This window comes from Mesoplodon densirostris, chromosome 17 (genome assembly GCF_025265405.1).
Source record: "Mesoplodon densirostris isolate mMesDen1 chromosome 17, mMesDen1 primary haplotype, whole genome shotgun sequence".
NCBI classification, from domain to species: Eukaryota; Metazoa; Chordata; class Mammalia; order Artiodactyla; family Ziphiidae; genus Mesoplodon; species Mesoplodon densirostris.
This window is the reverse complement of record NC_082677.1, coordinates 64,938,775-64,958,292: the sequence shown is the minus strand read 5'-3', so window position 1 is coordinate 64,958,292 and position 19,518 is coordinate 64,938,775. Positions and strand designations below refer to the sequence as shown.

General features: G+C 41.6%; 1 protein-coding gene across 1 annotated transcript in view; it reads right to left on the bottom strand.

Moving 5' to 3' along the window:
* Window positions 1-914: 914 nt before the first annotated feature.
* Window positions 915-19,518, bottom strand: part of HS6ST3 (heparan sulfate 6-O-sulfotransferase 3) — a 701,826-nt gene continuing 683,222 nt past the window's right edge. Inside the window, exon 2 of the mRNA XM_060080013.1 lies at window positions 915-1,623. Coding sequence (XP_059935996.1) covers window positions 915-1,623 — 709 coding nt within the window. The remainder of the gene's footprint in view (window positions 1,624-19,518) is intronic.

The following is a 19,518-nucleotide window of genomic DNA, read 5'->3' as shown; positions in this document are numbered from 1 at the left end:
GGTAAAACTCTGAAAGAGTCCTTAAAAAACGAAGGCTCTGTAGCCAGGTTGGAAATGCTAGACGTGTCGTTATCCTCCTGCTTTCCCCGCCCCCCTTAATTTATCATTCATTCCTTATGCTGAAAATAAAAATTGGTAAATGGTGATCTCCGTAGGCATTCGTTAATAAGCACATTTTCTCCCGAATGCTCCTACCAATGTTCACTTCTCTGAGGCATGCCTGTCCTGAATCTACTAGCCTTTCCTTAAAAGATGGGGAAGGAAGCATGGCTCAGGGCTAAGATGCAGGGGCTGTGAGTCTCCGGTGATGGTCAGTAGCAGGGGAACCTTGTTGAAAAACAGCCGTAACAACAAAACATGTTTACACTACTTATGATTTAACCCACATTCAAATAGAGTTCAAAGATGACAGCCAAGAGCGAAGAGAGAGTTGGCGTTAAACCTCATCTAAAGGCTGAAAAATCCTTCTCTTCCTCTCTCTTTAAACAGCAGTATTTCCATGAAAGAGGCAGTATGAACAGATCAGTTTCAGCAGAACCTCCAAGCCATAGTTTGGCTTTTCACATGTGCCTTGGTGGATTCCAGTTGCCCAAACTATAACCTATGCCACCACAGAAAAAAAGATCCCAAGGACTCTTTCTTTTTTGGTGCTTCTCCCCTTGACCTTATAAAGTGGTCTATTATTGAATGCGTTCCTACCCTACTTAATATCACAGACTGAAAAATGTCAGGAGAAAAAGAAGAAGACGGATCATCTCCAGCTGGATAAAGGTGAAGACAAAGAGGAAGCAGGGGCCCCAGTCAAGCCACCTACAGCCAGCCAGACCTCCTCAGCGTGGTCCCACATTCTCCAAGGTACCGCAGTGCCCCCGCTCATCCTCCCCCTCCCGTGGAGGGGAGGGGAGGGCAGGGGGTCACCATCTCACCACCTGGCTGTTGTAGTCCTCCGTGACTGCCCCCTCTGGGTTCCCGTCCTGTCTGGGCCACCGGCGGCCCCTGTGCTCCCGCTGCAGCCTCCGCTCCCCGCGCCTCTTGGGCCGGTCCCTCTGGCGCTCCAGCTGCTTGGTACGGTGGTAGCGCTGCTGGAAGAGATCCTTCGCGTACGCGTACAGCTGCACGTCCAAGAAGTTGAGCTCCTCGATGCGCTGGCGGGCGCCCTCGTTGATGTCCACGTTGGAAGCCCGCGTGACGTTGAACTGCGTGAAGGGGGAGATGAACTTGAGGTTGAATGTCCTCTCAAAGAGAAATTGCGTCTTCCGCTGGAACTCCGTGAGCCCGAAGAAAGCCATGTTCTTCAGGTTGCTCTTGGCGCTCTGCAGCAGGATGGCGTTCCTCTCGCTCTCGTTCATGAAAGTCAAGTTGTAGCAGCCCACCAGGCTGAGGTCAGCCAGCATGCGCACCTGGCGGTTGTTAGCCAGGTTGTAGGTGCAATCCATGAACTCCCGTAGGCTGACCCCAGACCAGTCGTCCCCGGGGTAGCAGGTAGGCAGCTCATCGGGGGTGGGGCTCCTCCCATCACACACGTGGAGGGAGGTTTTCCACGTGGCCCCTCTCTGCACGTGTTTCCACTCGCTCAGGTACCGGGACACCGGATCCCGCAACATGGTGATGTAATAGAAATTCCTGGAAGAGATTAGACGAAGAGCGTCAGTCCGCCGTAACTATAACCCTGGGACCCCGCGCCTCTGCAGCGTCTGTATCAGCATTGACTCAATGGGTTTTTCTGCCAGATGGTCACGTGAGAATATCTGCCTGGATTTGCACCTGTTGGACCATGTTCCCCTATGTGCGTGTTTCTCTAATACAAACACGCATGAATCGGCTTTCAGTACTATTTGCTGGGTTTTTTCTTTCCGCTCCAGGGTGGGGAGGGGAGGGGTTGGGGGAATCGATCAGCAATAATTCATTAAAAAAAAATAATAATTCATTCAGCAATCATTCACTGTTCAATCACTACCAGCAATAACAAAACCTTACATTAAGAGAGCACTCCATGTTTATCAAACGTTATCACCCATCTGATATTTTATTTGATCCTTAAAAGGAACTTTTGTAGTAGACACGGGGGACTATTTGATAGGGAAACAGTGCAAGGGGGTTAGAGTGATTTACCCAAAGTCATGTGACTAGATAGAGCAAAGCTGGAAGCCAGGTCTCCTTAATCTTTCCTGTTCACAGGGGTGGTCTGGGTTAAGAGGTGGGTGGGGTAGGGGAAGGATGTGTTGTGTTTGGAGACTAATATTTACTGCGCACTTACTGTGTGCTAGAAACTGGGCTAGGTACTTTATGGATACTGGCACAGATAACCTTCAACATAACTTTGTAAAATGGGTTTTATCATGACTTTTTTTTTAAAAAAAGCTGAGAACACAGAGACTGGGAAAGGTGAAAAATACAGCCCAAGATCCCAGAGCAAATTAATACTTGATGCAATAAAATTTAGGCCTATTTGATTTTAAAGCTTCTGTGCTTTCCTGGGCACCATATTGATATTTTAAAAACAAAAATGTAACTAATATTTATTGAATGCCTATTAATTGTCAGGTGTTGTGGTTATTATAATCACAGGTCTCATCTCATCTAATGGAATCTATTGGAACATTGAGAAGAGATACATTTTATAAATGGCGAGCTTCAGAATGATCAGGTAAAGATCAGGGCACCACTGGCTCAAAAGGGCAAGAGAGGTGTGAAGAGGCCAGAAGAGATTAGGAAAAGTCGACAGATATAGACACAGCAGTCGCAGAGCACAGGGAGATCAGCTCGGTGCTTTGTGACCACCTGGAGGGGTGGGATGGGGAGGGTGGGAGGGAGGGAGATGCATGAGGGAAGGGATGTGGGAACAGATGTATATGTATGACTGATTCACTTTGTTATAAAGCAGAAACTAATAAAAAAAAAAGACACAGCAGTATATATGTGTTAGCATATGGTATTTGTTTTTCTCTTTCTGACTTACTTCACTCTGTATGACAGACTCTAGGTCCATCCACCTCACTACAAATAACTCAATTTCGTTTCTTTCTATGGCTGAGTAATATTCCATTGTATATATGTGCCATATCTTCTTTATCCATTCATCTGTCGATGGACACTTAGGTTGCTTCCATGTCCTGGCTATTGTAAATAGAGCTTCAATGAACACTGTGGTACATGACTCTTTTCGAATTATAGTTTTCTCAGGGTATATGCCCAGTAGTGGGATTGCTGGGCCATATGGTAGTTCTATTTTTAGTTTTTTAAGGAACCTCCATACTGTTCTCTGTAGTGGCTGTATCAATTTACATTCCCACCAACAGTGCAGGAAGGTTCCCTTTTCTCCACACCCTCTCCAGCATTTGTTGTTTGTAGATTTTTTGATGATGGCCATTCTGACTGGTGTGAGGTGACACCTCATTATACTAACACATATATATGGAATCTAAAAAAAAAAAAAAAGGTCTGAAGAACCTAGGGGCAGGACAGGAATAAAGATGCAGACATAGAGAATGGACTTGAGGACACGGGGAGGGGGAAGGGTAAGCTGGGACGAAGTGAGAGAGTGGCATGGACATATATACACTACCAAATGTAAAACAGATAGCTAGCGGGAAGCAGCCGCATAGCACAGGGAGATCAGTTCGGTGCTTTGTGACCACCTAGAGGGGTGGGATAGGGAGGGTGGGAGGGAGATGCAAGTGGGAGGGGATATGGGGATATATGTGTACGTATAGCTGATTCACTTTGTTATACAGCAGAAACTAACACAACAATGTAAAGCAATTATACTCCAATAAAGATGTTTAAAAAAAAAAAAAAGACACAACAGTAGGCATTAGATGAAAGCAAACATTGATTCCAAGTAAGGAAAATCTTTCTCATCATTTGAGCAGCTGCCAATGGAATGGGCTGCCCACCCCATCTTTATCACCAGGAGTGACACTCAGGGTGCCCTGGGCACACAAAAACGATCCTGAAAAGCTCTGAAAAGAAGACCAGTTTTCCCTTGACAGCCTGAACTGGAACTAAGAAAAAATGTATAGCTAGTAAAAGCAATGGCAAAAAAAAGGTATTTAAGGGTACACTCTTTTTCATGCTGCTTTAAAAAAGGAATTGATGAGCTATAATATTTAAAACAATACATTTACTGTATTGAGTTATTTTGAATGTCTAGCCAGTTTTGAAATGTGCTAAAGAAAATTCAAAATCTTAAGCACTTGCTTCCCTTTAAATCAAGAGGAGGAATGTACTGAAACCGCCACAGAAAGGCCAGCCTGAGCCCTTGCTTTTGCCAGGCATCATTTTACATTACTCTGTTGTCTTTCCCTGTGACAGAATGACAATTCCATCAGTGAAAGAAAATTTCCCAAAAGGTCAGTAGGGAAAGCAGAAAATGACTGACATATTTCTGGGTTCCGTAAGGAAATGTTGACAATAAAGTTTTTCTCAGAGTGGATATTACCATGGTTGAATATTATATGACATGTCATTATTAATCCTGCTTTGGTCCTATGTTGAAACTTGTTCACATTTCAATTCTACAGGCAGAGACCGATTTTTATTTCACAAAACAATTACATAATAAATATATAAACACAGTGATGATGATGATGATGGCTATAACATAACTTAGGTGGGTTAAGGATGACAAACACATCAGGACAGAATAATTTAAATCAGACAGATTTTTGAATGCTCAGATAAGATCACAGATGGGAAATCTGTAAGTTCCCTTGTTAATTGGACAAAATGGAGAACACAAAAGAGAATTTAAACAAAAAAGATGATGACTATCGATTGATAAGACTCAAGCCCATTTGTGTGTCTCAAATTTAGACACAATCCAGATTTTTAAAATAATCATAAGAGCTGGAGGATTTTAGGGCTGGGAATTACAACAGTTTGTGACATAAAGGGTTAACTGGAACTTGCTGCTGGAACCTGAGAGGCTTTGGTCTCACTTGGGAAAATTAATAGGCCATAGAGTTCCCTGTGCTTTCTTTGCATTGGAATACACATGGTCTCAAAGCTAACTGAAACTAGCTTACACTTTAAAATGATCTTGGTTTCAAATTTAACTTTATTCAATGGAACACCACGTTTAACAAAGACTAGCTAAGTTGTAGAGTGCTGTTTACATGAGTAAAATAAGCCCCAAATGTCTGCAAGTTCTACTAGCCAAATAGGTCAGAATGAAACGTTCTGTAACGAAAACTAATTCTGACATTAAGACACAAAAATGGACTAGGGCAACATTCATATTAATGAAGTACAAAGTTGTCCCATCCCATGGTTCTGGAACCAAGTGCCTAATAGCATTTGGGTGTTGCTTTAGTCAGACATATTCTCATGTATGTTTTATTTGTTTGTCTCAATCTTGCAAAACAGTCAAAATAGAAAGCTAGAATAATAGCAAAAAGAGGGTTGAAGAACACCTAATTATTGAAGAAAACACAATTTGATTCATTAAAAGCATTTTTTCTCATCTCTATTTTTTTCTCTACTTTCATTTGCTCCTCTCCTATCAGACAGAAAACTGCAAAAGTCATTGATGAAACGATGTCTACCTCCAGGCCACACGCCCAACCTTCATTGTGTACAAGCTTCACTCCAGTTTCGTGACTCTCTTCCCTGCTCCCAAACAACGGAAACTCATTTTCTTCTGCTCCCATAACTCCCAATTTAGTTTCTAAGGAAAATTCTTCTTCTTTTTTTTTTTTTTAGAAAATAAAAAATATTTTATTAAAAAAAATTTTATTTTACATTGGGTTATAGTTGATTAACAGTGTTGTGTTAGTTTCAGGTATACGGCAAGGTGATCCAGTTATACGTATACAAGTGTCTATTCTTTTTCCAATTCTTTTCCCATTTACGTAATTACAGAATATTGAACAGAGTTCCCTGTGCTATACAGTCGTTGTTGATGATCTGTTTTGAACACAGCAGCGTGTACATGTCAATCCCAAACTCCCAATCTATCCCAATCTAAGGAAAATTCTTAAAAATACTCTGAAATCTGCAACTTTCCTTTTCAAACGTTAATTGTTCAACAGCACAATGGGGGGTAAAACAGAGACCAGAGAAGAAGGACAAGCAGCTCCCAAGCAAAGGCCATGTGGCCACATGCAGAGGCTCTCATCAACACCGGCCCCTTTTAACTCAACCTCCTAAGCTGAGGCAAAGTCTCATCTGTTCCAACACTTGTCCTGGCAGTTAAACTTTCCCCAGATTTTGGAAACATTAATAAGCAAACAATTATTTCCTCCTTTCATCCATCCATTCACTCACCTGGTAATTCTCCAAACATTCATTGAGCCCCTGGTATTTGCCACACACTGGGGTTAGGCAGTGGGGACCTCAAGGTCACTAAGACATTGTCCTCAAGGAGATCTCAGGCATCCAGTGATTTTGGTAAAGTGGGAGAAATGCTAACCACCAAGGTAAGGGACTGTTCTGCCTGGACCTGAACGATCCCAAAGGGGATAACTTTTTCTGTCTCAGGGACAGCATGCTGCCAGCACATCTTCCATTTGCCACCTGCTTCATTGAGAGTTTGGGCGAATTCATTTACGAATGTCTGAAAAACAATTACAGCTCTTTAGAATTGTTATTCTTGTGGCCTCAGGGTAATGATGGCAAAGCCTGGTGTACTCAGGGGCATTAGGGGACGGACGGGGCACCTCTCAGTTAGTTCAATGATTATTTTAACTGATGATTATCATAGGGACCATCATGGCTTACGAAAGCACAAATACACAGAACACACACTTTTCAGTCTCTTGCTCTGCAGTAAGGTAATCCTATTAAAGAATTCTAAACACAGCACAAGGACATGACTGCCTTCCCTCAGTCTTTGCCTTTTCTTTCACTCACTTGCATCCTGCTCGTCTTTCCTGGCCCAGCTCAAGCCTCATCTCCATCTCCTCTGACCTTTCTGCCCTCGAGGATTTACTGCATCACTTACTGCGCTTTTAACGTGCGTATGAAAGTCCTGGTCACATCTACCCTTTAAGTTCCTCTTTGACCACTGGACCTTAGGCCTGGTGTCCCGTGGCACCTCCACAAATCCTGCTCTCTGCAGGCATTCAATAAACGATGCCGTGGAAAAGAAGTGACCTTCATACGAGATAAGTGTATTTTAATGACTAAGGTTAATATTGCCTTTGATAAATAGACCCTTCTTTTCTCTCCTAAAAACGAATCTGACATTATTTTTGAATGTTCAAAATGTGTGAAAAGAATCAAAATACATATAATCTTCTAATACATCCATCATTCGATTGTGATGGTTGATAGGCAGAGAGAGAGAGAGAGAGAGAGAGAGAGAGAGAGAGAGAGAGAGAGAGTGTCAATACAGACTTTGGATAAAAAGCAGAATATTTCATACACCAGATAATTAATAGAAATGAGTTTTTTTTAATGTTAAACTTAGTAGTTTTCTTCCCCTCTGCTTCAAGAACCTGTATTTCACCAAGCAGTTTATTATGTAATTGCTCATTTCTCTAATTAGCAAGTCATTTAATTAACACATACTTATTGAGAGTTTCTTGTATGTAAGGAGCTGCTCTAGGAAATGTGGAGAATAGAAAAAAAATAGAAGTACTCAAGTATTGTAGGTGTAAAAGTGGTAGATTAGAAAAAGAGGCATGGATTAGCGAGTCATGGAGGTAATCAGTAGACAAAGAATATTTAAGAGAATATTTCAGAAGGTACAGAGAGCGGAGTGGCCTAATGAGACCAGGAAGTTCATGTGGTGCATTTCGCTGAATGTTTGGTCAATAAATGAATGAATGAAAAGAGGGACATAAGCTAGAACAGGAGGCTGAGGCCAAACTGTCACGGGCTCTACATGCACCTGTGAATTGCTAAAATAGGAAAAGTGTTGACTTAGCAAGATTCACGGAGCAATAGAGTTTAGGATGGATAAAAGTAGGCAGAGACCAGGAGAGACATTGGACAGCCGTGGCGAGAGACCAGCAGGGAAGAACCCAGAACCGTGGGTACTGATGAGAAAGAATCAAAACTGAAGAACTATCACACACCCAACCTTCACCGTTTGTTCCTCTTCCTCACTGTCCGCTTCCTCTAAACTACCTTTTCCTCCTCCGTATTCCCTTCTTCCTTCTATCTAATCCTTCCTTTTCAATTCTGTGATGTAAAAGAGGCAGTGCTGTTATGCGCATCAAAATGGTGGTAAAACAGTGAAACAAGGCGTAGAAGTCCCTGGAATCACCGTGCCTATGGTGATTAAAAGATATTCACTTCCATGGGGCTATGACATGCCTGTCTAGTGAGAACATACTTGAAGGAACCTACAAGATGCCAGGTTCACAGGGAGGGTTAATAAGTATATTCCTTCCACCACCAGCTTACCTCTTGTAAAATCAAGTGACACAGTTAATATCTCCACAATCCACAGTTCGAAGCATTCCTAAAAACCAGTTCAGCTAGAAACTCCTCCCATCAGCCTCCTTGAATGTCCTCGGCAGAAGGGATCCCCTCCCTCATCCCCACCTGCTGAAACACGTGCCGCTCATGCTTTTATTTTCATTCCGGGACCAGTGAATATCTTATCCCTTGAACTGGCTTTATGTCTTACTCATCCTTCAGCCTCCAGAGCATATGATACATCACCTTGTACATCGTGATGTTCAGTTGTCCAATGTTCATGGAATTAATAAATAGATACATTTTATCAGCCATGGTTTTAGGAATTCTCGTGGTGATTGTCCCCAGGAAACTTCTGTTGGTGCCTTAGCCAACAGAATTAGCCCAGGCTAATGATTTCCCTTAGCCTAGACCTTGTGAAATGTATAGGAAATAATTCCTCCTCCTTCCTCTTGCCCTGCAGTCTTTGAGATGAGTTTTCTCTACATATAATCAAGTTTTGCCAAAGCTCAGCATCTCACAAAAGAACACCACGAGTGACTGTAAGGTGGCCTTGGGGGCATCTGAAGGAGCTCTTTGGTCCTCACCAGGGAGTAGGCACAGGCAACCAGTCCATCTTAAACACAAGCTGATGTGCGCATTTTTAAACAGTGAAACTTAGCTCTCCCTCCACCCTGCTGTATTGTGTGCAGGAGTCATTTTCCAAATTCTCAGAATGGAATTAATTTCTTGACTCTCTCTAGAGCTGCACACTCATTATGGGCTGCCCATTCTTCATTATCTCAGTAGAGTATTATCTGCACTATTCTGTATCTGATAGGGGGAATCACGGCACTTAGAGCTTGGCAATCAGACTGAACTTTGACAGAGTGATGAAAGGGCCCTTTATTCGAGCCTTGAAAACAAATTAAGGAATTTAAGAATGATGTTCTAAGCAAATGGGAAATTGGGGACGATGATTGTTAAGTGTTGTAATAAAGAACTTTCGGGGGCTGACAATGGTGTGTGTCAGAGCAATTGGTCCCAAGGATGTCGGGCATTGTGATGAGAAAATGGAAACATTCACATGTCCTTATCTTCCTTCATCCAGAAACCCTGGTCCCCTACCAGACTGCCGTCACCTCCTCCCTGACAGTGACTGACTTACAAAACAGCCAGACCCTTTTGACTAAGGCATATTTTATCTTACTTATTACCCAGAGATCTTGACACTTTTCAGTTGGTAAGATATTGGGGAGAGGAAAGCCCACTGTGCTTCCCTCAAGAGGGGAGGGGCTCTGCATCCCTTTTCTTCCCTGTGTACCTGGTAACATTAAAGGGAGAATACTTTGGTTGTAACTGGTCTTTTTTTTTTTTTTTTGATCATTAATCCCCACCCCCAAACCCCAGTGAGAAATGCAACACACTGTCATTATGGAACATATGAGCAATGCAGAACCGTAAAAAAAGAAGATGAAAATTACTTATAATTACTTCACTTGGATATAACCACAGTTAAATATCTATTTCTTTCCTTGACAGATTTGAGATCATACTGTACATTATATTTTTAACATGTATTTTAAACTTAAAAATACAAGGGGATATATTTTCCATTTTATTTAATGTTCTTCCTTAAGAGTATACTATTCCAATTATGGATGTCCCGGAATTGATGCGACCAATCTCCCAGTTTTGGACAATTTAGCTGATTCTTTTTGCAGTGGGGGCTACTATAAACAATAATCTGATAAACATCCTAAGCCATAAATATTTGTGCAGTGAATAAATTGCTAAGAAGAGAATTTCTGAGTCAAGAGCATTGCCCTCATTTCATCATCACAATGCCGAAATATAGCCGACCACGGTCAGCATAGGTGAGGACAGGGCCCTTCCATGAGGTTTGACATCTTCGGGTGCCAGGAAACAAGTCTACTTGAAAGTCAAGGGAAGGCCATGAAACAGACTCCTGGCTCTCCTTCCTCCCAGCTGGACCAGGAAGATGCCCTGTTCAGATCATGACCCTAAGATGGACAATTCCAGGACAGCCAGGAGGGGTTTGTGACATCGTGGCGAGGAAACATACTTCCTAAAAGATTTGTTTATTTTACACTTAATGAGTAGCTGGAATATCAAATTAGAGGCTAAACATTTGTGGAATCAGATCCCACTCATCAACACTGCAGCTATATTAAAGCCGACATCTAGATCAGAAAGAGGGAAGTGCCTCACCTGATTATATTCAGGGCCGGTCCTCACAGAAACAGCCTCTTGAGATGGAGCTTTTCTGCAAGTCTAGGTATCAGCTAACTTTAATAATGGGAAGCTGCCCATGTTACTAAACCAACCAAACAAAAGCAAGAAATAGAGGTTTCTGGACGATACTGGTCATTTCTCCATGAGGGTCAGTCCACCCCCCAAATTCCCCAGAGGAAGAAGTAGTATTTATCAATAAGATAACATTTTAAATCTTGTCACATTGCTTCTTAATATTGACACAAATCCTAGGGGCCTCAGACTCACAAAAATGCCATGATTTTCGGGTGGTTGTCATGTTTGCTTTCAGTTTCCCCCAAGCGGCTGCTACACGAATAAATTTCAGGCAGTGCATGCTCCAGGGACATGTTTCTGCTAGCTTGCTGAGTACAGTTCCTCCCAGTACAGTTTCAAATGTGCCAGGGAGGGTCCTGCTCTCATGCATTATTCAGGGACTTCTGTGATTATTTGGTTCAGAGGCGCCCTGCTTTGCGTTGCCGCGCTGGGACTTGGGCACGAGGACGTTTCCAGGCGCTCTGCTCTGCAAAGCTATGGTTTATGCATGCGGGCATCCACCTGAAGCCTGGAGCCGCTCCAGAGTGAGATAAGGCCCAATTCAATCTCACTCACAGTTCTACTCCCAGCCAGGCAAAGCAGAACACCAGATTGTACACTCAGATTGTGTTATTAGGCCATGCGTGTTCAGTCGTGCTCACTCTTTAGCTAATTTCTCAGGCACTGCTTTTCGGGAATGTGAGAATCACAGGATAGAAGCGAGGAGGTGTCTTCATTGCCATTGTTTTGTAGTAGCCAAGTTGGAAAGGAAAAGAAGTCAATCATCAGGGTATTCAAGGACAAGGCACAGGTTTTGATATTGAGGCTTATACTTGACAGATTTGATACAGGTTTTCCTAAAACATCACAAAACTGAAAAATAAATCTTCTGTGTCCAGATTTTGCCATATTCTTCCATGAAAGATTCTTTTGTGTTAGGATTTTCCTAGATTCTGCTGTCAGGACTGGGCAATCGTTTTAGCATAGTCAACAAAATACTTAAGAGATTCCCCACCTGATTCCATCCCTTGCCAGTTCTCAAAGAAAGAATGCCTTGAAGGTCATCCCCAAGCAATGATTCAAAGCAAGCTAACTTAAAATATGGAAAGTTCCATGTGCAAGAAAAATGGATATTAATAGCGATAATAATAATGGCTAACATTTATTGAGTACATACTGTGTCCAAGTACAGTTCTAAATGCTTTAGTTATTAAAACAAAAATTGAAAATTTTATTGAATTTTTAAATTCAGTGTATTTATTGAAAGAAAAATTGGTACTAATAGCAATAATAATAATGGCTAACATTGACTGAGTGCATATTATGTCCAAGTACAGTTCTAAGTACTCCCACTAATCAATTTGGTCATCAAAATAACCCTTTGAGTTACATAGGCTTTTAGAGGATATCTGAAATTTCACAAAGTGATGAGAGTTCCCACAGTCTCTTCCATCATCTTGTAAGTGGCAGGCTGTCTTAGAGATACTTTGCGACGTACTGCTGCAGTGGTCCAGGCTTTTGTTGAAGTCAAAGCTCCAGAAGCAAAATAAGCACGTCAGGGTGAGGGATTTGTGTTTGCCTGTGGGTCGGTGGGGGTGAGGCAGCACGTTGCAGGGGCTGGGGCGGCAGGGGCACCTGTCCCCTCTCAGGGTCAGAGGCTCTCTTAGACACTTAGAACTTGGAAAAAGTCCTAAACACAGTTTTCCTGAGCTCCCTCACAACTACATAACAAATCCACACTTGAGGAAACGGTGTTAGAGACAAGTGGGAATTACTGCAGTTCCATGCGTTTTTAACGCTCCCAAGTAACCTGGAAGCCAAACGCTGTAGTCATATCAGGACAACAAAGGGTGGTTAGAAATAGCGATGCAAGGGAATTCAGATAAAGCCAGACCTCGCGCAATGCCATAATTCTGTTTCTGGTTTTAAAATAGGTCTTTTAAAACACAATGCTACAGAGACTCAGAAGTGTGTCCCAGAAAGGTTACTGGATCCTGAAGTTGGCTATTCTGATGCCTTTATTCAGGAAGAGAAGATTCAAGGAAAATGCAAGTCAAGCTCTACCATTCGAATGGAGCATGAGCACAAAACTTCAGACATGTTGGGAACATCACCTAAGGTGCTGTGGAAAGAAAGTAAGTTTAAAGTTAGAAAGATCTGGGTTTCAATGTCAGGTCCATCTCACATTTGGTGTGAGTTGGTTGGCTTATATGACCTCTGGGAGCCTTAAGTTTCCTCATCTAAATAGCCAGGGTATAAATGCTTACTTCATAGGGTTGTGGGAGATAATGACTAAACTAATGACCATAAAGGGTCCAGCAGTAGCTGAGAAGCAGACCCTCAAGACAGTGCACACCCTCCACTTCAAAGATTTCCCTTTCTCCATGAATGTCAGAGACTCAGAAACTACCCAATACAGTGAAATTTTAAATATTAAACAAGCTGTGTGAATAATTAAAAAAACAGCTGATAGTGCTTTTCTATTTGTATAATGTACTTATGGGTTTCAAAACACTTTCCTCATCCATTATTTCACTTGGTTCTCAGTACAACATCATATCAGAGGCAGAATTCACAGATGAAGGCACTGATGCTCACAGATATGAAAGGATATTCCTGAGATCAAACAACTAGTGAAGCTGAGACTTTTCTTTTTCTTCTTCAGCTACCAGACTAGTTTATTTGTTTATCTAAAAATATCTGTTGATTATGTATTTGATGCCAAACGCTATGTTAGATTCTCGGGGTATAATGGTTCACAAGACACAGCCTGACCTCAAGAGCTGACTGTGGAGTCGTCTTATTTTGCTCAAATGTAGTTAAGAGTTAGAAAGAAAACATGTCCTTAGCTCATTATTCTACATTTGGGGTTTCACTGGTTTGTACATTAGCTCATTTTCTCCTTGAAATCCACCGAAAAGGGGGACCCAGAAGAAATAGCCAGAAATGCCAGGATATGGATACACCTTCAGGTAGCGTTTAAAGTTGTGGAAAATAATCATTATGAAATAATAAGCTCTTGTTTCTACAGAGGCAGTGTTGTAGACTTCAAGCTGGAGCACGAATATCTGGTGGTTTGTCCTTTTGTGGTGCCATAGCCATTGGTGATCATTTGTTAGAGGACTGCAAGATGGTGACAGTCTAATACCATCCTTGCTTCTTCAGTTATCAGCTGCCATGCTTCTATGAAGACAAACTTCCCCCTATCAACTATCTGATACTCCAAGGTAGATGAATCCTTGACTCATTCTATTTACTGGTTTTCAAAATAACAATTTGCTTTCCTAGAATCCTCCAAAGGGGTTTTTGTTGATGTTTGTTTGCTTGTTTGTTTTTATATCATTACGAGCTCATGCATCTAAACATATAGGATGAGTTTCAATTCATTGCAGTCATTATCCCTAACGATGTTCAAATTATCTAATTTTTGGCCAGTAGGAGCTTATTTAGATGGAACCTGGGTCCTTTTGATGCAATCCTTGTAGATTTATTCATATTCTTTCTTTCTTTCTTATTATTATTTTTTGCAGTACGTGGGCCTCTCACTGTTGTGGCCTCTCCCGTTGCAGAGCACAGGCTCCGGACGCGCAGGCTCAGCGGCCATGGCTCACGGGCCCAGCCGCTCCGCAGCATGTGGAATCTTCCCGGACCGGGGCACGAACCCGTGTCCCCTGCATCAGCAGGCGGACTCTCAACCACTGCGCCACCAGGGAAGCCCTATGCATATTCTTAAAAGATCTTGCCCAAAAGATCAAGAAAGATGGTGTTAGAGCTTGAAATTTTCTTCAGTTCCTTAAGAATAAAGTGATTTCTTGGCCAGTGTTACCTGCACACCACAGTCTTCTTTTTCTCTCCTACCAAGCCATGTAACTGCAGTTTGTGCTAATTACACCTGTGCATTGAAGGGGAAATAGACTAGACACCATCTTTAACTTTCATAGGTTCTATCGAGGCCCAAACACCAGAGGTTTTCTCTTTCCTTTTTCCTTTTCTTTTTCTTCTTAAGCTCACATGCATGACATTTTCCTTGGTGGTAGGAATAAAAGGCAGGGCTAGTGATTCATCTGTGACCAGATGCCAATGTCACTCCACAAACTAATCTAGGAGAAACCAAATTATGCTGGAAGTAACTCGGAGCCCTAATCAGGTTCTCTCCAAAATCCACTTATTCACAATAAGAGCTTGAGTTCCTTCCAGAAGCCCAGCTTACCACATGGACACTCAATGACATCTTTCAGCTGCAGTGGGTTCCGAAGCACAGCTGTAATTCTGCCTAATTAATAATGCAATGACAGAAATTTAGAAAAATATATGCACAATAGTTTAAATCTCTCAGGAAAAAAATCAATCAGTTGTGTCTGAACTTTGCCTTGGGTGTTCCCTTCATCAATTCAAGTGTGGAGTACAGTGACCTGAAGTTGCAAATATTTTTCTTGAGGCGTGATTGAAGCATCAGAGAAATAATAGCTTTCCGTATTCATAGAGATTTTAAAACACTCAAACAAGGATACTTATTTTCCCACTTTCCTCTGCTATATGTAAACCAGAGACAATAAGCTTTAAGATGTTCAAAATAATGTAGCTTGGGGCTGTGCTAGAGATGGCATCTACCTTTGGGCAATCAATACCTGGATTAAAAATAAAGAGGAGGCATCTCTTAAGAAATGGAATAATGCAGCTGCAATTCCCTTGTTTTGTGAACTTTCCCAAACATGTCCCCTCTGCATTTATTATTTCTCTTGGTGATAAGAATCTAAGTTTAATAATCATAAAAGAGAAGTAGCCTGTCCTTTTAAAATTGACACCAGCTACCATCTCTGAGTCCTCCATTGAAATGATGTGGACTATGCTGATGTTAATCTAAAATTAAAAACATTCAAAACCCTAAAGCAAGCAAACAAATGTAACCGAGAAGAAAGGGGAAAAAATGAACAAAAACAAAATGGCAACAAAAAACCAGCTCAAAGCTTTTCAGCTGTTTTCAGGTTAGGTTTATGGTAGCCACAAGGGGGCCCTCAAATCGTTCCAAGCACAAGGTACGTGCAAGGTAAGTGCAAGAGCTGTTTTCCTAGTAATTAATTTCCACAAATCAATATTACCTATTAATGTACATTACAGAGACAAGCTATTGACTTCTGACACTTTACACTCAAGTTAAAGAGAGACTTTCTTGTAAAAATTCTAGGTGCCCCGCAGTGATCGTAAGTCAAAACCAAAATGAGTTGCACCTGTGATTTCCTGTGTCTGCTCTAGCATAAAAATTTCCAACACTGCAAATTTCATCAAAGGTTAAAACTGAATTTGAAGCACTATGTATATAATGGAATACATTGACCTCCAATGGATTTTAAAGGCTATTCTGCCTCCATCTGCCACATCACGCACCCCCAAAACAGACATGGAGGCTGACACACAGAAGTTAAAATGCAGTGACCCTCTCTTGGGGCAGTGGGAAGTTGCTGGAGCCATTAGCTCTGGAGGTTTTCAACTCACGCTGAGAGCTTGATGGTGTTGATGGTGTTTACAGCCTGTACCACAAAAGACACTTGGAAGAAAGAAGGGATTTTAATTTTCTGTTCAAGCTACAAGATAGGGCAGAATAGTATAGTATATATAATAGTGCTGCACACAGGCAGAATGGAAGGTTTCAGCAATTAAGGACAGACTGGAAACGTAGCTTTCTCCAAAGCTCCAGCAGAAGAGAGAATACCACCCGTCACCCCCTACCACAGCGAAACTACGGAACAGAACAGAAGCACCCTCAGAACATTCCATCAGGTTAGCTAGCTATCAAAATCACCTTGTACAAACCCAGAAAGCCCCTCTGAGCTTTGACATGAAATGACTCTTTGCTGATTGCCTTTTCTCTAATGGTAAAATAATCCCAACGAAATGTAAGGATTGCTAACCGTTCTATTGTCATAGGGCAGGAGTGCTCCCGTGGCATTGCAGGGATGTGGTCTTTCTTTTAGACAGCTTGCTGTCTTGGACCTCAGCACCAGGAGGAGGGCTGAGGACCCATACATCATGCTCTCACATTCACTCGTTTCTGAAATTAAGAATTAGCATAGAGTAAACTCCTGGTTCAGAAAGGTTCTGCCTCTGACTCAGGCACTCAGGAGAGGTGTTTTGGAAAATGAAGTTCTCTCTTATGAAACCCTACCCTGCTTGACATGTGCCCCCAGTACAAATGGAACCCGACCTTGGTGCAAATTGTGTGGATGTTTAACTTACATTTTTAGAGCTGGTGGTTCCCCAAGTTTAATTTTCCATTTGAATAGCAGTAGTCCCTCTTACTGTGCCTTAATCATTCTTTTTTGAGAATTTCAAAGGGTGCCTTCTAGGAAGCATCATGTTTTTTTCAGATCTAATCCAGACTTCCGCTTAAATGTTTCCTCTTCGATACTATGCAAGTGACTTTTGTGCTTTCCCGCATTCATCCCATCTGCCCCATATACTTTTGCTCATTCATGTACCCTTGGAATATTGCCCTTCTAGTGGGACAACCCTTGTTAAAGCATTCTGGCCATGACCTGGGATTTACGTTTAGTCTAAGGATACTGTGCACAGACAAGAGCCCTCAGCTGGGTCCTGACTCAGAGTCCTGCCCTGCCAGAAGGGCAGGTAGGACTAAGGCAGACCCTATGAAGGAGGGGGAATCAAGCATTGAGCAGGTAGAAACATCCAGATCCTTAACAAATCACAGGGCATTTTGGTTTTGGACAAAGCACATCTAGTCAAGTTCATATATGTATCTTTGAAATACATTTTGATCTGTGTGCTTAAAGTAACTCAAATGAAGAGAAGGAATTTCCCACCTCTAAATGGAAGCCAAATAAATGTTACAGGCTGCATGTTTGTGTCCCCCCGAAATTCATATGTTGAAACCCTAACTCGTAATGGATGGTATTAGGACATGGGTCCCTTGGGAGGTGATTAGATTTAGATGAGGTCTTAAGGGTAGAGCCTCACGTTGGGATTAGTGTTTTCACAAGAAGAAAAAGAGACCAGATCTTACTCACTCTGCCATGTGAGGAAACCAGAAGACAGCTGTCTGCAAACCAGGAAGAAGGTCCTCACCACACACAGAATCTGCTGGCACCCTGACCTTGAGCTTCCCAGACTCTAGAACTATGAGAAATACATTCCTGTCATTTAGCTCCCCAGTATGTGGTATCTTGTTATAACACCTGAATTGATTATGATAGAAAAGGTGGGTGTTTTAGAGAAAATAAGGGAACCCTTTCTCCGCCATCCTTCCTCTCTCATCTGGTTACAATAGTATGTGACCACCAGCTCTCTAAAGAAATTAATTGACTAAATAATCCGCTGAGATGAGGGAGGTTGGGAGTGAGGCTTTGGAGGACTAGTTTTTCTCAACTAGTCTTTCTCAATTCACCAGACCAACTGCCAATCTTTACTAATCAACACAAAATCCATTACTGATCTCCCACTGAGAGGTGTTATGGGTTGAATTGTTTCCCCTAAAAGATGCTGAAGTCTTAGCTCCCAGTACTTGTGAATATGACTCATTTGGAAATTGGATCTTTGTAGAGGATGAGGTTAAGATGAGGTCATTAGGGTGGGCCCTAATTGAATATGACTGGTGTCCTTATACAGAGGGGAAATTTGGACACAGAGACAGACAATGTGAAGACACAAGAAGATGGCCATCGACAAGCCCAGGCATGTCAGAGACTACCAAAAGCTAGGAGATAGGCGTGGAATAGACTCTCCCTCGAAGCCCTCAGGAGAACCAACCTTGCCTGCACCTTGCTGTGGACTTCTAGCCTCCAGAGGTGTGAGAGAATAAATTTCTGTTATTTAAGTTTTGTGGTACTTTAACCACAGCAGCCCTGGAAAACTAGTGCAAAGGGAGATACTTATTGGAGAAACAGATGAACATAAAGGCAGAGGAATTCTCCCTAGCTGCCTGCAATAATAAGACTAGTTTTTATCTATAAATATGAATGGAACATTAAGGATTATTAAACATTTGAGAAAAAATGAATAAACAGAACAACTGCCTAGAAGAAATCCACAATTTAAGAAACAAAAATATTATTACGACTATCTTGAGAAGTTACCATATCCATTAAATAAGAATAGGAGAGTAGGAAACAAAACGTGGAGTTCTTAGAAATTAATTTATATTCATATATATGTTGGAATAAGTAGTAGTCAGAATAAACCTGCCAGATATGATGGGGAGGGGGAAGATGTGGAAAATATGAGAAATTCAGTTAAGACACAAGGAGATGGATTCTATAAGTCTAATGCCCATTTAGAAAAGATTCCCAATAGAGAGTAAAGAAAAATAAGAAATCACTGGGGAAAAATAATAAAAGTAAAAATAGAATACTTCTTAAGCCTGAAAATAGATGACTTTTCAAATTGAAGAAGCCTGTGAAATTCAAAGAGTGTGGATAAAATTTTAGAACTTTAAAGATAAAGACCAAAAAGCTTCCAGAGAGGAGGGACCTAAAAAGAGTTAAGATGGAATAAAAAGCAAACTGCCAACAATTTTTAAAATCAGAATTCTGAAAGCTAGAAACATTGGATCAGTGACTTCAAACTCCTGTGGGAAAATGATTTTAAATGCTGAATCTTCTACCTAGTCAAATTATCAATTAAGTGTAGAATCAAAAATATTGATATGCCCAGAAAATTTACCTCCTCTACAGTTTCTGGAAAAAGAGAATTGTAGTCGAGAAAACATCCCAACATAAGTAAAAAGGAATCCATGAAAAAAGGGTGGGCTGTAAGACACTGGCATTAATGTCTGCAAGGGAAAGATCTACGAGGATGACAACTCAGATATCTCCAAGAGGAACTTACGTGAGAGAAAAGGGGTTCACTTTC